General features: G+C 35.6%; 1 protein-coding gene across 1 annotated transcript in view; it reads left to right on the top strand.

The window, feature by feature from the left end:
• The first annotated feature begins 5,414 nt into the window (after positions 1 to 5,414).
• The window catches only part of LOC124629509 (headcase protein), a 66,051-nt gene continuing 47,407 nt past the window's right edge, over positions 5,415 to 24,058 (top strand). Inside the window, exon 1 of the mRNA XM_047162905.1 lies at positions 5,415 to 6,098. Coding sequence (XP_047018861.1) covers positions 5,509 to 6,098 — 590 coding nt within the window. The 5' untranslated portion in view covers positions 5,415 to 5,508. The remainder of the gene's footprint in view (positions 6,099 to 24,058) is intronic.

The following is a 24,058-nucleotide window of genomic DNA, read 5'->3' as shown; positions in this document are numbered from 1 at the left end:
TGAATTTCCATATAAATATGATATATTCAATTGAAGTTCTCTTGTGAATCAAACTTTTAAAGACTTGCTGGGCTCTGGACCTGTCGTAAAAATCCCTCATTTATTCATTGAAAACCTGCAAAGAAAGCTGCTTGAGGTGCTGTATTGCCAAGGTCAGAAATCACCCACAGTTACAAATCAAAACAAGTTCTAACATTAGAAAGGGGTGAGCTACCAGCTTTTGCATAAGACAGCATCTTTGCACATTAAGGTAGGACCAAAAAAATATCTTATTTATATAAAAGACTAGACTATAAGAAAAGGACCAAAATAAAGGTGTTAATACTGGTCAAGTTTCAAGTGGTTCACAGTAATAATTGTACGGAACCCTTCGTCGTCCGAAGGCACTGCGTAGCAACACACTTGACCAACATACCCACGTATTTTTTTTTATGTTTCGTTGCACGTCCGCTTGGCTGCACGAAAGGAAATGGGGGCTCTATGTAAAAATTTACAACTCCTGTCGTTTTTACACCTACCTACCTACCTATTGGAATATATTAAAGTATGCATCCATAACATAAACACTATAAAATGTAAAGGTCAATATTTATTGCAACAACATTAATACTATTTTTGAGTGTAATCATTTTGTACATATATAATTTGATCCAGTTTGCTACAGGAATACATAAAGTTAATATCAAGAAATTATAATATTGCAATTACAAAATTCATTGACGATAATAATTTAACTACGCAAACTCCAATATGATTGCTTTTTGAATTTTATGACGCACGCAGCGAGACTTTTCAGTGCAATTATTTATTTTATTTTTTACATAAAATATTAAAATGAAATGCTGCATTCAGACGTAAAAGAATTTCGTTATTGGCTTTTATTTGGCATTTTTCTGGTAAAATATGAGGTCCATAATTAGAATACATGCATTTAAATAGCGTCCATTCAGAATATAAAGAGCCAGATGCACAGTACTTATCCTTATTTACGTATTTATTTATGAATAAATAATATTGAATGGCTATTCAGAGGTCATACAGATGGCGGTCCTTACAGACAAAAGCTTCGTAATAATATTGCTGAAACTCGTTTGTTTGCGACGCAGTTCCTTTGCAAATGTATTGATTCTTATAAGACAAATTATCGCGATGACCTCTGCTCCTTATTTTGGTGTGCATAAGGTTCAATTTCCCAATGTCACATGATATTTACACGTAATAGTATGTTGGTTTGAGCATAATTCGGCTGGTGTTTCGATACACGTGTTCTTGTGAGTTCCCCTCCCGATAAAATGCACCTATCACCTGGCTGCGAGGAACGTCAGTTGGAATAAAATTGGGTCACACGTTACGCCACTAGTTTCTTTATTCCCTCTGAGTGAAGCACTCGAGCCCTCAGCCTTGGACCGGTTCAGAACAAGACGATTTTGTTCCTTTAGTCCTTTTATATGCGACCCTTTTTAAACACGTGCGCGCTTAGAATCGTCACACCGATTCACATGAATGACGGATTCTAATTCAATAAGAGCTTAGTTTTTTAGAATATAATAACCTGTGAATTGGGGTGATAACAATGAGTTGTTCTGCTGATCACTTCTTCAGTTCAAGGTACTTACATGTAAATTAAGTTTTCCGAAAGTAAGCATACTTACTTATATAGATGTCATTTTAAGTTTATTGTTGTCAAAAAATGTAAACATGAAAACTTTTAATAATCAATAAAAAAATCAATAGCTGCATTAATCACACACAAATTACCCCTAAAATACGAAAAATCGTGAAACCGATAGTCTCCTTTCGCCATTCCTGTAAGATTATTTGCTGTTTTTTTACAAGGCTATTTTAGTATTTTTATTAATAAATAAACCGGCCAAGTGCGAGTCGGACTCGCGCACCGAGGGTTCCGTACAAATCCTGTATAGCTAAAAAGTGAGTCTCGCGCCAACCATTCAATTGAGAACAATCATAGTTATGGTAATTTCGTGAGAGTCAAAATAATTAATATTTTTTATTTTATAATATAACTAAATTGAGGGTACTGGTAAACAGTGAAGGTTTGGAGCTGATTTGATTATGGAGACTACAGAGAGTCGAGGGAACTCCTGAACGGTATGTTGCAACTACCATGTGTTTGGGCTTATTTTATTCGTAGGTATTGGCGAAGACTTTCCAAATAGATAGGTTTGACTGCCATTGTGGGATCGATAGCAAAGATCAGATATAGTTATGGGAACTCCTTTACAATTTATAACGTAACCTTGTGTTGGAGCTTATTTTATTTTAGGTGATGAGAATTCACTACTAATGGGATCTTTTATTTTTGAGGGATTAATCACCTAATGAGCCCCAGTTTCAGGTTTTGTTCGAAACTGCCTGACGACTTGTAACTGTCGAATTGTAACAACGACTGCTAGAGAGTAGGATTGGGGGCTGCTGGCTTTACGTTTCTAGAGCCTTGACAAAAGTGTAATTCTGTCCCTTTCTTTGTTTTATAAAGTCGGCTTTATTTTATTTTGTAGCATTTTACAAACAAATCCAACTTCAAACATATAAAAAAGCAAGAAAGAAATTAAAAAGATGTTAGGTGCATCGGTCTAGAAGTCGGTGTCTAGAGGATGCATCTATATTTATTTAATCACCGAGATCTAGACCGATGCATATAAACAGTTTTCTTGTTGTTTTTAGAAGTTTTTTTTTTTTTTTTTTTTTTATAATGTCGGGACACCTTTTCACACACGGTCGGTTAGCCCCATGGTTAGTTATTAATTAACTTGTGTTATGGGTCCTAACACAACTGATAAACTACATATAGCTACATATATACATATTTATGAATACATATTGTAACACCCAGACCACGGCTAACAAGCATGCTCATCACACAAATGTCGACCGAGCCGGGAATCGAACCCGGGACCTCAGCTTCGGCAGTCCGGCATGGTGACCATTGCGCCATCGAGGTCGTCAATTTTTAACTTTTGTGAAAAGTTCTCGTCAATACGAATAATATAAGCCCAAACACGACGTAACTAAAACATACCGTTGAGGAGTTCTCTCGACTTTCTCACGTCTCCATCATCAGGTAAGCTCTAAACCTTCACTGTTTGATAGTATCACCAGACATACATCTGAGAATCAAGTTGTAATCCTATGCATGCCTACAATTTCTGCTAGTTGCCCTCGATTTCTCAGGATTTCCATCATCAGATCCTGACCTGATGACAATGGAAATAAACGAAGAGTATACTCTTTCACTACAAAGAAATGATTTCTCAAATCATCAATCCGTGAAACTTGATCGTTTAAATTCCCCATTATTAATGAGGAAAATATTTGATGTTTACACCTGATTTTCTCTAGATTCCCATGGTTCACATTGATGCGACTAATGCCATAGTAAATCAAAGCCTTTATCATTATACTGTGCTATATTTCGTTCGTATCCGCCGTGGGTATGGTTTCCATACTAAGGTGCCCAATGGCCTTTGAATGATTTAAAATTTTTCACAGTTTAGAGGCAATTATATTTAGGAAGTGTTTGGTATGAATTTCAACTTTAATATCTCTACGCGTTCATGTGAAAGGGTAGGTAGTAAGTTTATAATTATTAAAAAAATATTTTATGTCATGTAAGCGCAAAATAATATTTTAATATTTTATGTAACTTCAAATTTATCATTTTCGCAATTTTTCCTTTATCTGTACTATATAACGTTGCTTCGTGCCGAATTTCAGGATTCTGAGTTCACGGGAAGTACCTTGTAGGTTTTGATTCCCTAGCGTGTGACGGAAATTCGTCTAAGGTGTCGGTATAACTGCTGTATCTTTTGATCGCGTTAACTTAGAAGTTTGATTTTTTCACTGCCTAAAGGGACAATAGACCTAGGTATTTGGTATAAATTTCAATTTGATACCTTTATTCGTTCGTGAGAAATAAGGTAGTAAGTTTCATTTTATTAAAATATTTTTTTTTATATTATATAACTAAAAAAATGAGATTTTCGTAATTTTTCCTATATTTGCATTATATGCTTCATGCCAAATTTCAAGACTCTGAGTTTACGGGAAGTATCCTGTAGGTTTTGATTCCTTTGCGAGTGTCGAAAATTTGTTGAAAATATCGACATCATCGGCTGTATCTTTGGATTGGCTTGGCTAAGATGTTTGATATTTTCACAGCTTAAAGGGACAACAGACCTGAGCATTTCATGTGAATTTCATCTTGATACGTCCACGCGTTCTTGAGATAAAGGGTCTTGACAGACAGACAGACAGACAGACAGACAGACAGACAACAAAGTGATCCTATAAGGGTTCCGTTTTTTCCTTTTGAGGTACGGAACCCTAAAAAAACTAATTAATAGACAAAACCAATTAATCTATTCTTCAGCTTAATATTTTTCACCTGGGTTTCTCCCTTGCTCAAAAGGCGTCCAGCATTCTCTCTAATCCTTTTCTTGGAACGCCTTTCATTCGAACTAGGACAAGTCGTGGGGAAAACCAGCCAGATGCCGGGAGAGCCGGGAACATAGCATGTGCGTCTTGCACAAATAAAAATAGTTCCAGTAAATTAGTGACAATAGGAATTACATAGGTACGAATAAAATATTTATTTTATTGTAAGTATAGACGTCTGTACACATACGAAAAACTAAGTAAGTAGGTACTTACCTATGCGATTTTCATAACCACGAGCTTTGCCCTAAAGTACATAATTACTAAAAAAAATACTTACAAAACTATTTACATTGCTGCATAAGTTTCTGGTTAAGATGTTTATCTTACTGAAGCCTTCAATCAAGCAATGTTTATTATTCTGTCAAAATGTGTACTTACATGCTATAATTGCCTACCTAAATTCTAACCTTATTAATTTATCTTTCTATTTTTCCATTTCATAATTTGTTCATTCTCGAGTGTTCCGTTTTTACACACAAGAAATAAGAGCTTACAATGTTGAATTTACTAATTAAGTACCTAGGTATATATCTATGAAAGAAAAAAAAGCACCTATGCGAATATCGTTAGATTCCAAATCACCACGAATATAAATAAAAACTGCTGCATTTGTGAATTACTTAGGTACCTACATCAAAACCAACAAACGCAGGTGTTGGACGTGCACATAACATTGCAACGCTATTGGCTCCCCGACTCGCTATCCTGCTGGATGGAGAGGAAGACGCGGTGCCCGCTCCCGCGCCCGCTTCCCGCTTCCGCGCGAAAGTGAAAATTCGCTCGGCACTTTCTCCCCACCGCCGGCGTGTCGGCCGCATCGGCCCGCCCCTCGCTGCACTGCCGCGCGCCCCTCCGCGCGCCGCAAGGTCAGCCCCGCGTGCAGGCGGGTGGCGCGGCGGCGCGGCGACGCGCTGCGCTCTTGAAATTTCGCTTTCGTTCACTCCGCAGTTATTAGTCGGCCGCGCGCGCTCCGACAAGCATGTGTTTCGCGTGACGCGCTCCACTACTTCCGCGCGGCACGTTCGTTTTCGTTGGCAAGTCGATCGTGGCATGGCTCCGCGACGGCAAGGCGCCACCGGCGAGCATGAGGCGGAGGAGGCTCGCGGGTGCTGCGTCCCCGGCGAGTGCCTTCGCCCCCGGGAACCGGTGCGTATCGAAGATGCCGTGCGCGTGCTATGCAACAACGACACGTGCGCCGCCGGCCGGTACATGCACCGCGAATGCTTCGAGCAATGGGAAGGTGGAGTTCTCGCTTATCTCAAATCCTGCGGCCGAGCGCGCTCGTGGTCTGAACGCCAGAGGCATCAGAATTTATGGACCAAGAAAGGGTACGATCTGGCTTTTAAGGCTTGCGGCTGCAGGTGCGGCAGAGGGCACTTGAAGAAAGATCTGGACTGGGCACCTCCGGGAGCTGCGATTCGCGCTGAGGAGGAGAAGAAGCGTCGCCGGCGCACGCGGTCGGGCCGCACGCCGGCCGCGGCTGACGGCCGCTCGCGCACCTTCAGCCTGTCCAGCTCGGGCTCGTGCTCGCCGCCATCAGCGCTCTCCGAACCCTCGGCCAGCCCCACTCACGCCCCGACGCACGCCGTCACTCCGGCTAAGAAGATATCCAAACCAGAAATTGTTTCCGACCGGATCAGGTAAGAAACCTTCAAAACTTTTGTCTTATTATTTTCTTATTGGATTTGTAACTTCAAGCCAATTCGTTTCAAAGTCGGATTAAATACCTACCTAACAGTGTTTGTGTACAAACATTACCGGTATTCAAAGCCGGCAAAAACAATACCTACTACGTACGGTACCTACCTAATTTATCACAAAATATTTTTTTGCCGCTTATTAAAATGCCAAACGTATGTAGGTACATAATCATGCTATGCATTGAGTTTAATATTATTACAACACATTAAGCTGACAGATCGCCGAGTGCATTGAATTTTATTTGTGTAGGTTGGTACTCCTACAGCGTCGTATCTGAGTGTGTTGTGTGTGTATTGAATGCATTTCTTGTCGGTTGTTTATATCGTATCGAATAGCAGCCCCACATAATTGGCGTAGAACTGGTTGGAGCAGTGTTGGAGGCGGCTGAACGCGAGGAAACCGGCCGGCGCGGCCCTACACCCCGCTATAGAATTTAGATAACATGCAAGTTGCACCGCATACACCTACCTATGTTTGGTTAACCCTAAAGCGATAAAAACTGGCTTATGCTCCTGCTCCACCTGCGTTAGCGTTAACGTTAATGTCAATGGCCAACTACACGTTACTTATTGCATTAAAAATGCGTGTTGGCTACACTTAGGTACAATTCCGCAAAGAGTTAATCCCTCATGAAGTAACGCGTTAACACACATTAAAGAGGTTAAACTCAGACACACAAAATAATTCTAAAAACTAAAGCTTTCTCATTTGACCATTCCATTATCGTGCTCGTAAAATGCAGTTACAACTTAAACAAAGTATCTACACTCGTCCTTGCATGCGTGCAATGAGATGGCATTAATGTAGCCAACATCACTTAGCGCTCTAAGCTACGCACTAAAACCCTTTGATGTGTCCAAAAAACCGACACCCGAGTTATCGCTTAACGTTTAATGCTATTAATAATGCCATTAGTATAAATTGCCATTAAAACGTTGGCCACATCTGCGTAATGCCAAAATTTAACGCGTTAAGACGCAGGTGGAGCAGTAGCATTACAAGCTAAATTCTCTATGGCACTTTAGTGCAGCTTTATAAAAACATGGAGACATAAATTGTTTAGCTGCATCAGAAAATAGGTTCGAATACCTACGGCTACCTACCTTAAATTTTGCTGTGTTCAAAATTAAATTGACAAACGTGTCTTATTTTTAATCAAAAAGTTTGAAGGTGTTTGTGGGTGTGTTACGAAAATATTTATGTAATAACCTTACAGGCACTATGAATCATTGATAAAAACACTATTAGTAAACAAACCATTAGAGTATTTTGTTATCTTAAAACGTATAAAACAACCATTCACTTCCTGAACCAAATGATTGATATTTGTGAGCTATTGTTACCGTACAACCTTGCGCAGTTTTTTACGTGTAGGGTAATGTACAAAAAATCGGATACCTTGTAACATTACAATAGGTGTTTAACATTTGAAAAAACCTGTAACAGTTAATCCCATTTAAATTAAGGCCACATGTAAATAAAACGAGTTTGAAATTAGAATGTATCAAATAAAATCCTAATCACTTGTTTATGATGTTATCTGGTACAAGTTGCCAAATAAATTGATTTGTTATTGTCAAATAAAAAGGAAACGATTAAAAAAAACATGCAAGGCCATGTAAAACATTTGACAGCACGCAATGCAATTAGTAATTACTTGTCACAGAAGTTTTTATGAGTAATGTCGAGTTTCATTCGCGCCCAAATTGGTGGAGCCTTAAAAATGCAATTTCGTCGGCTTAATACATTAACCGCGGTTCGCTGCACAGCTGGTTTCCGTTTCCTGGCAAAAGTGCGTTTTTCCCGAAATTACGGCAGCTGTCCTTTAGCCAAATTGTTGTTGCCATGTTGTCTTTCACCAAAAAGACTGCACCTGACGTTATTCGCCATAAAACAGCTCACCGCAGCGCATTTGAAAACGAACACTAATTTGTTATTAAAATTCGTGAGTCACATGATTTGAAATTCTTAAACTTCGGTATTTTATTGATAATTTATGTAAGCGATTAACTGATTGAAATATTATTCTGTTTGTCAAATGTCAACGGAAGTCATCTAGCTTTCAATATTGCATTTATGGATATCAAGTCTTGCACAAAAAATATTACGATATTCCATAAAAATAAGTACAGTCGATAACAAAATTATTCCTCGAGTATTTTATACTTACATTATACAAACAAACACGATATGGAACAGACTTTATTATCCTTATTCGTTGTAAACATTGTCCTATTAATAGAAAAACATATGAATGAATAAATTAACAACTTAGCACTGAGTCCATATTTTATTGAATGTAATTTACCTATTAGAACATGAAGGTAAAATTATGAAATACATACCTAATAAAAAATACCAAAATTGCTCTTTTTGACGTTGACAGATTATGCATTGATAATATTTTTATATCTCAGTGTCATGGTGGTAATCTTATCTAGTGCAGTCATTGAAGCATTATTGCTACGATTTTTTTTACTGTGAACCGATTTGCATGAAATTTTGGAATTAGGTTCATCTTACCCTTAACTTCAAAAGTGAATATGATTTGAACTCCGCCACCCCCCCTGGGGGTGGTTGACACCCCTTCTTTGGGGTGAATATTTTTTTTGCAAAATAACCTCGGATATCGATAGAAGACCTAATTTTAAGCTAAAGTTGTCTTTAAAGTTTTAAAAAAAATACAATACTTTTCAAGTTATTGGCAATTGAAAATTCGCAATTTTTTCACGTTTTTCATCGGTTTTTTGCAAATATCTCCAAAAATATAGGTTTTATCGAAAATTTATAAAGAACAAAATTGTAGCAGGTAAAACAACGAACAATTTGTTTTTTTATAAAAGGTCCTAAGTGCAATATTAAGCTAGATATTAAGGATCAAAGCCGTTTTTTATTTTGTCTGAAATTTAATCGTTGTGGTCAATGCCATGTAGCGGCGAGTAGATGCATTTTATGCATTCGAATACAAATGGGTTTTGTAGTGCTTGAAATAAGCTTTAAGATGAGTACTATTAAAAGTCTTTTGCACGTAAAATAAGTGAGCTGTATTGCAAATAAGGGGAGCATCTTATATTTTTTCTTTTAAATCAATGGGTTTCATAAGTGCCATTTCCACCAAAATTAAAATTAATCGTATTCCGCCTAGGATTAACTTTATTATGAAGAGTTTGATAGATAGTATCAGTTTGGCTACTTCAGGACAGATATTTTTCAAAAAAGTCACGATTAACGAAAAGAACAAAATTTCAAATTAAAGAAAAACCCACTTGTTTTTCATAATATCTCAAAAATTACGACAGATACGTATAAAAGTGTACTGATAAAAAAATTAGGTATTTTTCTGACAAACAATTTGGTTTGTTTGTTTTTTCTGTCGAACAAAAATTGACGGAGATATGATTGTTTAAAGAGCGCGTGGCAGCGCAATCACAGCCTCTCTTAAGCACTTTAACCCTTCACCGTTTTAGAAAAAAGTTCTTTACTATATATTGCAATGATGGATGTTGTAGCTCTCTTAATTACTTTTACAGTGGTTTTTTATAAATTGTGATAGCATGAAAATTGAAGGAGTTACGGTCCAAAAACTTGTCATATTTTTTTCTACTTAGTAACTGAAAACTTCGGGAGTGTCAATATTTGGAGCAATGTGAAAGTAGGCAGTATAATAAAGAGTCACAACTATTGTAATGTGTATATATGTCACCGGAAAATAATAAAACTGGTAAATTGATCAACTTACTAAAATAATAGATGGCATAAACTACGTCGATTAAATTTCAGACAAAATAAAAAACGGCTTTGATCTTTAATATCTAGCTTAATATTGCACTTAGGACCTTTTATAAAAAAACAAATTGTTCGTTGTTTTACCTGCTACAATTTTGTTCTTTATAAATTTTCGATAAAACCTATATTTTTGGAGATATTTGCAAAAAACCGATGAAAAACGTGAAAAATTGGGAATTTTCAATTGCCAATAACTTGAAAAGTATTGGATTTTTTTTTAAACTTTAAAGACAACTTTAGCTTAAAATTAGGTCTTCTATCGATATCCGAGGTTATTTTGCAAAAAAAATATTCACCCCAAAGAAGGGGTGTCAACCCCCCCCAGGGGGGGTGGCGGAGTTCAAATCATATTCACTTTTGAAGTTAAGGGTAAGATGAACCTAATACCAAAATTTCATGCAAATCGGTTCACAGTAAAAAAATTCGGAGGTTAGACCGTATTTTTCGCTTCAATGACTGCACTAATCTTGTTGATATAAGTTTTATATCACTGATATGCACTCAAAATATAACGTTTCATATCACAAGACTCTTTTCTGTTTGTTTTCTTTAGTGAAATTGGCGCGACATTTTTAAACAACTCTGGATTTTACAACTGTTCTTTATTGTAAAGAGTGTTTTTTTTCATGAAATGTGAGATAATGAAGGTCTAGAATGACTGTTGTTCCGAATTGCAATTTTTGGCATGTAAAACACAAAAAAATATATTATTTAAGGTTCTCTTCATAATGTAGGTAGGTTTCAGAAAAGTGTAGCGTTTTAGTTTGTTTAAAATTTAGGTAGGACACTTATACAAAAATATTTATCCGTACATTTGACGAGTCACGTCCACAACTTCTGACGTTTCCAGTGTAGGTGACCAGTGACCTAGGGCATTCGATTCATTTAATAGAATCGTGGGCGATCTCCGGTACATCTCTTAGATATTCTCTTTTTATTTGACCTGATAAAGAATATACTATAATTTCTCAGACCATTTCACTGTAGATTTTTACCTATTGTAGTTAGTAATTTTAAAAAAAATATCATTATCTAAATTATGATTTAATATAAAAAAAAAACAAATAGAATTTTAAAATCTTACCAAAAACAAGCAAACTATTTACATAAAAATTCTATCAAACGCACAAATCCTTCGTAATAAATCTTACGTCATTAGGCGAGGCACCAACTACTAAATAAGTTGTTTGAAATCGATTCCAAACAGAACAAATGAAGCGGTTAGTATGCGCGGGCGCATCGTTTTGTTTTCAATTATGTTACTAACGCATAAATACCGGCTATTATGTCTAGAGTCTTTATATCAGACGTAAATTTTATAATTTTATTGATTTTGGAACTGACATAATATAATTTTATACCCCGAAACTTTTGGAAACTTAATGAGTTTTTGTGAAGAAATAAATCCTAGAGCTTCGAAACTTATCACTATTGATTCCCAAAAATAATCCTTGCAATTTTCTATACCAGTATGTTTGTGACGATAAAGAAAATATGACGACTTATGACTAATTCCTGTTGCAATATACATAAAAGTAGAGGAAATTACCTGTTTACAATAAAGCCATTTGCATTCCTCGTCCGTCTGAGGTGCGTCGCATATTGTGTTATGTACACATACTTAGGACATCTTGTGTGAACTTATTGAGTAACAGCGACGACTGTTAGGCTCCATTCAAACTGGCTAGCAGAAAGCGAAGTGAACATACACACCTATTATTTACACTCGTAAAATAACAGACAGTAACAACAAGATATTGTAAACTTTATCTCGAATCGTAGGTTTTTTGTCAGCAAAAAGACGTAGTTGAAGCCGTTCAAATACCAGTTAGCAGTCGTGTGTCTAGTCAATACGGTATGCACCGTATCAAACCGAGGACTTTAATACATGTCGAAAGTTTTTATTCTACGTAGATGTGGAATGGAGACTTATTGAAAGCTTTTTACTTACATAAAAGTCAAGTAGATCTAGACACACGGCAGTGTGTCCGCCAAGTTCGAGCAAAAAAAGCGACACACCGGCCGTGGGTTATATTACACGAACCATTTCGGGCCAAATTCGACCCCCCTGTAACTTAAATCTATTTTATTTACGCATATCAAATTTCTAGTATCTATTGAGACCCCCTCACTTATCTAAAATACAAAATTTCATTAATATACCTATTGTAGGTCTTGAGATATTGACGTCAGAAAATCGCTATTTTTACTATACACTCACTGACTGACTGATTCACTGACTCACTCATCAAAAACCTAGACCACTTCCAATGGTCGTATTGACTTGAAATTTGGCATGGAGGTAGGTCTTTATGTCAAGGTAAAGGGAAAAATCTGAAAATGGCCAAGTGTGAGTCGGTTTCAAAATAATGAAGGTGTTTATACCCGGTGTAAATTTATACCCCTAAGGAACTAAAACTACTAAATTTATCTATATTTATATAATATATCTTCGAATGGTACAAAGGTTTGTATTTAGTCAAAGTAAAGTAAAAATCTGAAAACGGCCAAGTGTGAATCACTTTCGAAAATAACGAATGTGTAACTTTAATCCACGAACATAATATATGATAACATGTCATGTCAGTCAGTTGGTAAATCTAGTCCATTTAGTTAATCTAGTTCATTTCTTTGTAAGAAACATAGTGCATATTAAAAAATCTAAAAGATAGTATAAATGAGACATTCCTTTAACTAACTTCATCATAAGAAAAAAAAATAAAATAAACAACCTTACAAAAATAAATGAAATCCCACCCAAAACAAAAATGTGAAAGACTGCCAAGTTCGATAATATGGGAATGCTTCGCCTATAAAAGAAGTGAGATCTGAATAAGTACCAAGTTCCATACACATACCTCAGTTAAAAATAGTTACTTTTTAATGATGTTACTTGGCAAGTTTTAATAGAAAATTAAATACTTGATTCGTTGCGTTTAGTAGGTTTATAACAAGGTGTATGAAAACTTTCCAAGTAACATCATTAAAAAGTAACTATTTTTAACTGAGGTATGTGTATGGAACTTGGTACTTATTCAGATCTCACTTCTTTTATAGGCGAAGCATTCCCATATTATCGAACTTGGCAGGCTTTCACATTTTTGTTTTGGGTGGGATTTATTCGAATGAACTTAATCAGCACAATTTTTTTTCGTTTAGCTCATTTTAAGGCTTTATAACCAACTTCCTTTAAGTAGCCCTTTCCTTACCCAGGTCAATGACCAGCTGGTTATGCATAATGCAACTATGATTCAATATTTTGCATTCACCGTTTGAGCCTACCTTCGTGCAATCGGCTTACGCAAGGTTTATAACCAAAAAATGTGAACAAATTATTTCCTGAGCAAAAAAAATTCTTAGGCAATAGTAATCATTTCAGAACTATTATTATAGGCAGATTTTTTTCTATCATTCAGGTGGATAAAGCTTATTAATTTAAAGGCCGTCTATATACTTAGCAAATAAGAACACATTAGAATGAGTCATAACATAAGAAATAGTGCAAAAAATTATGAAGGATAATTTTTAATCGTATTTATTCATACCCTACTATTATTGCGTTTAGCAGACACTATAATTTTAATATTAATTACCTACCACGTTAAAAAGTTTAATTAATGCCTGGTAGCATTGACGGCTTGACGTGAAACAAAAACATGCATTAAAACACCATATTAAAAAAATATATATATTTTGTAGGTAATATTTCTATTGAAATCACCAGTTGCCTATTTTTGTCTGTTACAGTAAACCTTCTAATTTAAAAACAAAGATATTCATTTTAAGATACCTTTAAATATATCTAGTATATCTTCTAAAATGCAATCAAAATTAATCAAGAATATTTTTATAACAAAACAGATCATAATAAACTGGTTTCTATACATTTTAATGAGTGGGCGTGTGATGCGGTATAAAAACGGTCGCTTGTTTAGATTTTTGGCAGCGTAGCATTAAATTTTAAAAGTATAATGTAGTTATTATCTCAGGATCACGTGTCACGTTATATTAAGCGTGAAATAACATTTAATAAATGTATAATTATGGAGTTATGAATGAAGTAGGTGTAGTATATTTTTTATGTTGTCAGAATATTTTTTTTGCGTCAACCTTATTCCTACTTAGCTGGCACAAACAGTATAACATCCTGTCTTAACCAAAAAAAAAGAAATAAACTAAAAAAAAAAACAAAATGATAATATTTAATTATTTGGAGTCAAAACATAAAAATAAAATTATCAATAATATCTTAGATAGACATTAATTTTGAAAAACATCAGGATACAAACCATATTACGTTTTTACGTCGGTACATAAAGGCATTAAATAGTATCACGTCGTGGCCTTGAGCCAAGATCGACGTAAACACGACTTTAGGACCTTGTTAGTATTGCGAATCGTAAATTTTCATTCATATTTATAAATATTATTGGTATTTTACATTTCCTGACTGACAAAATAACAAACTTATGCTGGTCTTAGGCCTCGGCCTCGAATTTTGCGGGCAGCGGGGCGGCGCGGCAGCGGCGGCGGCGCGGGGGCGGCAGGATCTTACGCGTATAATCAAATGGACCGGCCCTCGAATACAGCGGCGCGGGAGCGGGCAACGAGCGGTGCACTCGGTGACCGTCCGCGCCGCCGCCGCTGCCGCCCCGCTGCCCGCAAAATTCGAGGCCGAGGCCTTATGGTAGAGGCTTTGGCTTAGAATTTCATTATTTTATTCATCAACAAAAAATTATCTATGTAAATAAAGGTAAGAAAGTAAAAAAAAATATAAAATAATTTTGCTCATGACTGTACTTACGAAGTATTTATTCTGAAACAATTTCATCTATAAAAATTAATTCTCTCATTGGTCAATTTAGAAGGCTGTATCGTTAATATTGCCAAAGCCGTTATTTTTTTCCTTATTTGAAATTTAAAAAATCCAGTTGCGATAACATTCCTTTTTCGGCCTCTTGATTAAATTAAGCACGTATATTTAAGTAGCTGGTTAATGTTTGTCAAACTGCTTCGAAAGACTTCGTTTACGTTTTAAATAACATTTAAGTGCAATCCTTAGTAAGTCGGAGGCGCGACCAGTGACTCAGTCGTCAGTCGGGCGTGAAGCAGACTTGAGGGGGAGGCCTGCTAAGGATATCACTGCACCATATTCAATACATACTTCTTTCTTAGTGTGCCAGCTCTTTATTTTGTTTTCGGTCAAATATTTATGTCCGTATGGACTGAGGAGCCACTTTTTGTATCTTAACGAAATTTTGTACTTATTTAGTAGTAAGTTAAAAAGTATTGTAGGATCAATCTCGGAATTTGTTGTAATAGTTCAAAAGTTATATGACCATAAAGGTGGCTCCTCCATCTAAATATTTGGACTGAGGAGCCACGTTGGAACAGAAAGTATACGATCTACATTCTTAAAAATTTTGTATGATTTAGTAGTAATTGAGCGCATTGCGTACCAAAAATTGGATTCCAGTACTATTGATATTTTAAAAGTTACAATACTTTTCATTTTGCTCCTTAACCCATACAATGAAAGTGTGAATTCCCATGAATCGTAATTGGCAAATTCAAATTACACCCCATAAACATTTAGTAGTAAATGTGGCTGAATTTGTAGTACACAGACAAAGTACCTACTAAAACTCTGTGAATTTTGTAAATAAACACATTTTATGTGGCTCCTCAATCCTGACGTTTCTGTAATGAGAAAATGCTTGAGTTACCTGAAATCGGAACGGAATAAAAAAAACAAAGACACTAACATTTAGTAAAAATTTAACATACATGCACAAATGAGAATTGTATGTATTCAATATCTGAGAAAAAAAACATATTTTTCATATTCCTTAGGACGTCGCCATTAAGGGTGACCATGTAATATGAATAAAATCAGGATGAATAGTTTTCCGATATTTATTTTAACAATAATCTGCAATATCTGCATATGTAGAGAGATTCTTCTGTTAAATATTCATCATTTTTGGCATAAGTTAATGAGTCAATAAATACATTTTTAACACTTGCGGTAATTTCAATCTGTGTTCTTACATAAACGCGCATGATTAGTTACGCCGACATGAATAATTAATAACTGTATTTTTATGAATTGTGAAAGCCGTTATTGTTTTATAGAGGCGACGAGAACATTATTTTCTAATGCATTAACTACTATTCGTTAGTCACGATATGTCCATTGTGAATTCTCCACGATGTGCGAAAATATAAACACCCAAACACCAGCGGACTTTCTGCGCTCCATTTTCATTTGGAATATTGTTCATTCCCTTTGTTCGTGGTCCAATTTGTTGCCATGACAACGGTAGGTAACAACCGCGCGTTTGCCGTAATTTCCCCAGATCAAACAATGTTTTTCTGTTGGTCGTCGTCGTGGTCAATTGTCTGAAGTGTGTCTGGATTTCCCGCCAGTAAGAGGCGGCGATTTCCGTTCCCATGCCGGCGGCGCGGTGCGCCGGTAGCCGGCACGGCTCGTTAGCGCCGTTTTTAGGGCGTGATCGACGCAACGGCGCATGCCTGCATAAATTGCATCTTGCACCCAGCCAAATACACAACCCGCCCGAACCCCTTTCCCTGCATCTCTAATACTCAGCTCTGTCACGCATTCATTGCGGTCGACCTTGTACCAAGTTTTTGGAACACGATACTCACCTTTGTCGACCGAAACTCGGTTTAGCCGAGACAATGCTGTGTTTTTACATTTGCAAAGCTTAAAAAGTGCCGTGTCTCGTCATTTTACTTGCAAATTTACGTGATTATGCATAGTAGAGTCGGGCGAAGATGTATTTACGTGTGCATTGTATGCATTGTGTGGTGTACGCGTGTGGGCACGCACCAATATGCCCCACTCGCTACACGGCATTTAGTACCGCACGCCAGCAAGTTCCCCCTAGCATTCTGTTTCATGCGACTACGTCTGTCTGAGCAAATGATCGATGCAACCCTAGGATGCACTTTACCGCTCGAAAATTATTAATGGCTAAGAGTGGCGTGTTCGCCGTTTATTCCAATCCTGTTTTCTATTTCATCCCATTTAACTATGTATTTAATAGAAGCGAGGCGCGACGCTTTCGTCTCCGCGTTCATTATCAATTTGTACTCTACGACTGGTTTCTGCTTCGATTTCATTGGAAAATGTTTATGAAATGTGGTATTTTATCGTCGCCCCACGTACATGGTCAGTACAGCAGTTAAGTTCATTACGCAGTCGAGCGTCGTACTCGCGACAATTCAGAGCGAACTATGCATAATTTTGCCATTAATTCTCAAAATGACTCTTGGAAGTTCTGCTCTCGCCAGACCACGATGACCATCCTCGACATAATGTAAGCGACAGTTTTGCATGAAACTTTGAAAGTTTCTTGTACCGATTCGGATTGTGACTGCCATAAAAATAATTCAAGAACAAAATGTAGCTTGGCGAAGGAAGAAGACGAGGAGAGTAAGCTTGTCCCTTTCTCGTATTGCATCGGTGCACTTAGTGGGATAGTTGCAGGCAGTCTGAGCGTTCAAAAACACACTAGCAAATATATTTTCACAGCGTTCGCTGTGCAGCGAGCTGGAGAAAGTTCGGGTAGGTTCAGGGACGAGTTGTAGCTATTTGCGTCTCGTGGCGGGCGATCGTCGATGCAATTAAATTTGTAAACGAAGCTTTATGTTCCCCACGCTAAATATAAGACGATCGCGCGACGTTGCCGTGCCGACCGACTGCGCAGGCGACCACTTTCGATGCATTCCCACTTCTCAGACCCTGCATCCAATTGTTCCTCCGCTTCGCAACAAGCTTTGTAAGCAGTTTCCGGCTGCAGTTTGGCTGAATACACAAAACTGCATAAATACATTTAAACTTGTATTGTTTTCTACATTTTCATTCAAATTAACGTAAAATTGTATTGAAAATCGAATGTCTCATTTTCCAATGAATTGCTGTTTTGGGAAGTCAATTTATATTTCGATGATGAATGTAAGTTGATTATGTATTATTTTGGTTAAAATTAAATGTTTTTGTTCCAATACTGCAGTACATTGTTGCTACTGTTGTTATATTTATAGGAGACCGTACCCAGATTATGAGAATGTCATTAAAGAAGGGAGCGTGAGTTGGATGGAGCAATCGGCTGTAGTAAGCAAAGTTCAGTAGTTCAATGCGCTCGAACACCTATCGCGTTCATTGTCCCTTCGCAAAGGTCAAATCTACTGTTGCAGTCGCCGCGCTTTACAAATATAACAATACGCGAGCTAGGCTTCAAACCTTTTTACAAATAAAAACAAAAGAACGAACAATCGGTCCTAGGTTTGAAGCACTACTGAAAAGGCCATAAAAATACTGGCAGTAATGCAAAATGATTGCTAAAAATAATTTTAAAATTAGAATACCTATAAAAGAACAAAATGTAAAAAAAAATAAGTTGGCCCAGAAAAGCATAAATATTTAAATGTGTAATAAGTTATTAAACCTACTTAATTAATTCATAAAACCGGCATCACTTTCCTTAACACAATTATTTTCTTTATTTAATTACCAAGACCCATACCTACTGGCTACTTGGCAAATAAATACATAACTAATAAAACCCTAATTAAAATGCTAATGTTATTATTTATGATTTTCACATGTTAATCATTTAAAAATAGAATATACTTAATTTTCTTTTTAATTTATGGAAATTAACGCTTTAATTTGAAACTCGAATTTGGAACACAAATCAGTTCCATTCTATTTGTTTTCAAACTTGTTTTGCTTTGTACCTAGTACAGGTATTTAAATATTGTAATTAAAATGCATGAAAGTGCAAAAATTAACGTAATGTTTATACTAAATTACGGATGTTTTGTCTTATTAACATAATTTAATTGTTTTTCTTAATTACTTCCCATGTTAACCAAATAAAGTTATGTTTTGTTAGTTTTCCCCTCAGACGTAATTGTAGTAATATTTTATCATCAGGCAACCCCTTTTAAACTTTTGACTTTGAAAGTAGCTTTGTTATGCGTAATTATGATCATAGATAAAATTTATTTACTAGAATAATGTCTAGTAAAATTTTCCCTTGTACCTAATTGGAGTGTTTTTTTAGTCCTTTTTCTTATAACAATTAATTGTTTGTTTTATAGCGCTATCACTTACAATATCATAACTTAGACCTAAAGGTCCTAAAGTACAAAAGAAAACTGAAGCTAAAAATATCAGTATCGTGTAATTGCAGCAGCGTCCATTACCACAGTGCACAGAACTTTCAGTAAGCCAAAGGGCGTGACAACATACATGTAATACTGAATGACAAACGCAACGTGCAATAAATTCTAAGTTTGTCCCCTGTCTCATTGCCTAGTCAGTTGGTCGTGCCATGATTGTTTGCAATATATTCGCTGCAAATTGCTCACTGCACTACGAGAATGACGTCCGCAGCAGATTTATAGTCGCGTCGACTCGTTAACTTGATATCGTATCAAAGTATTACACAGCTATTATTAACAGCTATGTCCACTGTTTGTATTAAGTGCAATCGAATAGTCTGGGTATTTGTTTCACCAGACATTTTAATATTATTATCATTGTATTCAATTCATTTGATATCAGACGAAAAATGCACTGTATGTTGCCAAGTCTGTGTGCATAAATTTTTGTTAGAGTATCGTGTTGAGCGAAAATCATGACATTATTCTAGAATGAAGTCCAGACGATATACTGCAACATAAATGCATTTTAATTTTCATAAGGGGTCTGGTCAGTTTATAATTATTGCGATGTTATGTGGCATTAAGTATTAACGTGTAGCGTTTTCAAGAATATTTTTGAATACATTTCCACGCGAACCGCTAGTTGCAGTGCGCAGTGCCAAGGGTACTAATTATCAAAATTCCTTCAGACATCACGCACGTAAATATGCCAATAGTTGGAATAAACCACAGAGTTGTTTACAGCATGCCTGAAGTGCAATAAAATGGTATTTTATGTGTGTCAACACTAACCATACTCAACAAATACATAGTAGCGAAGGTCAATGTGTTACACATAAAAGCATTTGTTCATGCAATTGTCGCTATATTGAAGTAACAGTACACTTTTATTTCCTGCCGTAAACATGATTGTGTAGGACAGAAACATAATATGTAGTTACCGCTGACTATGAGTAATGTGAACTGAAGTATTTTTCTAGTTATTCTATACAAACATAATAAACCAGCCGTGAATTATAAGCCGCCGATTGCTTCTAATTGTATTTTGACACCTATCCCCAATAGTCGACCAATTTACATAATACGACTTCATTTAATTTAGTTTAGTTTTGATTTATAGTTATGTAATATATATGTAAACAAAGATCGTTCGATCTTCTGTAATTATATGGATCCACGGTCAGACTTTATCTAGATTTAAATCTGCACTATCTTGATCTGGACATCTTTAAATGGCTCGTGACCATAACATTTACATATTATTTGCTCCATTTTCCGTCCCTCGTTCAGTTACTGATATTCGTAAGACATTCACTAAAGTTCATCTAGATAACAAAATAAATAAAAAAAAAAAAACATTGTAATAAAGATACCAACTTTATCTTCTTGCCCAGTTATTAAATTATACCTGGGCAAATTAGTAAAGACAAAAAAAGTTAATGTTCCTACCAAGACCGTGGCGCAAAAAAGCATTATTTTTTGTTTGTCACAAAATTAAGTCATTTAAACCCTCTTTGCACGCCCTCGTTAAACTTATCATACTTGACACATCCATATTTCAGGCGGTCTTATTTTTGTTCATATAAATTCATGATTAAATTAAAACAGGCAAAGTTATGTAATTCTTTAGGTAGATAGGTACAACACGGACCGGTAAATTCGAAAACTAGTTAGTTCTTTTATACAATATTATTAAAGTTAACGCCGATTGCCGTTGCATGTAATCAACTGTAATTACTCGCTAATCATTTACAATTGCTAGTAAACTTAATAATATGACCATCTATAACGACTAGCTGGGGCTACAAAGTATACAGTAAATTATTTTTGTATGAGAACTATTATACACTGATTTTAATTTGTTTTGAACGGTTAAATGTCAAACAGCAAAAATACTTTAGCCAATATATAGTTCCCTGCAGTTACATGAAACGTAAGATTCACATTTTCGACTAACAATTGCTTCCAATTTATCATTTTCACATTCGACTGAACATTCTGAATATGGCTAATCGGACTTGATGGATACAACTTTGTAGATTCCTTCCAAGTTTCGCTACGTTGCTTCGAAATCTATTGATGTTTAGTCGAACTTCGAATACCTGAATCCGTGGAAGCATCATTTCACACCACTGACTATCAAACGCTCTATTTTTAGTGACAGAAACTCTTATAAAGCAGACACAAAATGAAGACTAAAAATCTGCATCGAAAAAGGAAAAAGTACACTGTGCAGTAAAAGGACATTTTCTTCTAAAAATAACTGGCTGTTGCCGCGTTTTACTGGCAACGAAGGGTGAAAAGTATCTTCCTGATCGTGATTAATCTTTGTGACAAATTTTACGATCATCGGACCCTTTATTAATTTTATAAATATCAAAAACGTTCACAAATTGCTGGCTTTTTTTTGCTTCTTACGAAAACAAAAATCTCCAATGTCCAAGTCTGTGAGAAAAAGAAATGCAATGATCCTACTGTAACATTTGTGCTGTGTCGTGATAATTACGTAATGTTTCCCACAGTGCAACAGGTTTTGTGATTTAAGCGTTTACGTTAGCGCAGTCGTAATATGAAAATTATTGTTGTTGATTTGTGTTTTGCTCGCTAATAGAATAACTTAAGTGATTATTTATTTAGATTATCATACCTAATAGAAATAGTTTTGAATTTCGATATATTTGAATTATCCATGTTGTGAAATAAATGTTTGCTCGCAACTTTAAGGAACGGTTTCGCTAGCTACTGATTAAGTGTCAATTAGTTATCCGATACGTAATGCTACCTGCCAGATAAATGCAACATAAAATTTCTTCCAGGTATTGCTAAGCATTGATGTGCATGAATAGATATGTATTCCAAACTGTCACATGAAATTGACACTTCAAGAATATGGCGACCTGTCATCGCGGAATTCAAAATAAGAATAGAATAGTTCGCAAGTTTTTAGGTACAATCTCCAACCTTGCACGGTTTTCTTACTCGAATAACTTTTATCGGATAGTGTCGGCACTGAACCTTTGGCATTTTAGGATCTACTTCGCTAACGAGCTATCCAATACCCATTTAGCGTAGGTACCTATAAACCGTTGTTGTCATGAACATTCCACATCCTTATTAATATGACATTTAAGTCGCAAACAATTATTATTTAAATAAAATAAAAGATAAAGACCCCTGTATCTATACTAATATTATAAAGAGGAAAACTTTGTTTGTTTGTCTGGTTGTAATGGATAAACTCAAAAACTACTGGACCGATTTTAAATATTCTTTCACCATTAGAAAGCTATATTATCTGCGAGTAACATAGGCTATATTTTATCCCGGTGCGGGCAGTAGCTCCCACGGGACGCGGGTGAAACCGCGGAAAAACGGCTAGTCGAATATATAGAGATTTATCAAAGATTTGCAATAAATATAAATATTGTTGTTGGTAATACTTACTTTTTTAATAACAAAACAGTTGTTAACACGATTGTTGAATATAAATAACTTCATTTTTGTGCAAAAAGTTAATTGTATTCCTTTGTTAGTTGAGAATCGCTGTGATTATTTAAAAATGGTGATGTTTCTGGCGATGTAGGATTAAAATTTAACTATAAACAACAAAATTATATTGTGTGCTAATGTTTAGGGATGTAATGGATGACATCCAGTATTTTTATTTACTATAGGAAATTCATTATCCAAGAACAGTCCATGGCACTGGATTCTAATACACAATAAAACACTATGCGATAATACAAAACAAATTGATACTTGTCAAAATTATTCTCTTAAATAAAATATAGTCATCAATTCATGAAGATACGACAGTTCTTAAAAGCATAACGACACTGACAAATGTACCGAGCATAATCTCCAAGTGTACCTATATAAATAATATAATTTTGCCACTGAGCAACAATAACAAAATTGATCTAAAATAATATCTTTATAAATTCGTTGCTAAATATAAATCGCGTTTGAGGCCCGACCGGGTTAAAATTAGGAGTTGTACCTATAAGTTTAAAAGTTTTATATCTGTGTTATAAATTCACTAAACTACTATACATTTCTGTGTAATCGTTTGATCGTTTTGAAACAACAATATAACGATTAATCACGAGAAACCCGTTTGGCAGTATCAAACTAAATAGCAAGCGCTGTGAATAAAAATAAAACTAGTTCGATAAGCAAACGGGAATTCCTTATAATCTATCTTCCCGCCAAAACTGCGTTATAATGGAAGAATTCTTATTTTAAATTTCGAATTTTGATCCACATGCAACTATCATCAGTGGAATTGAGACAAAAAATAACACTATTTATGTTCTTAATTTAAACCAGTTTATTGTATGTATAAATTAATTCTTTTAATAACACTTCTCTGTAGAATAAAGTCTTCTAATAAAAAGTTTGTAATAGTTATCCTTCTTTGTAAAACAAACGCGTAATTACTGGCCGCCTGATAACATGGCGGACAGAAATAAGTAAACAGTTCCAATACATTTTGTTGCATGCTTTATCGCGTTTATTTATATTTACAATGAATCAAACCGGCCAGGAATAAAACTGTTGTTCATCGTTACAGCCGATTGAATGAGTCAGCTAACTTTTTTCATGATGCCAGGGCTGTATACCACCACTTCACTGGAAATTATTTCACGTTACTGTGTACTCCGTTTACAATTGAATGAAATTGGAACGAACGTTGTTTTTATTACAGTCACACAATTTGTGTGATTGCAAGCAAGATGTGAGGTGTTTATTTTTGTGACGAACTTTATGTAGAGAGTAATTGAAATAATTTGTTAAAAGTAATTTTAAATCACATTTGTGAAAATTAAATGTATTGCCGATTGAATTTAAAGGGAGCCGAATAATTCAAATTAAGTAATTTAATATGAAAATAACTATCGATAATATCATTAGG

This window comes from Helicoverpa zea, chromosome 4 (assembly GCF_022581195.2).
Source record: "Helicoverpa zea isolate HzStark_Cry1AcR chromosome 4, ilHelZeax1.1, whole genome shotgun sequence".
NCBI lineage: Eukaryota > Metazoa > Arthropoda > Insecta > Lepidoptera > Noctuidae > Helicoverpa > Helicoverpa zea.
Note: the sequence above shows the minus strand (reverse complement) of the source record. Positions and strands in the feature narration are given on the sequence as shown.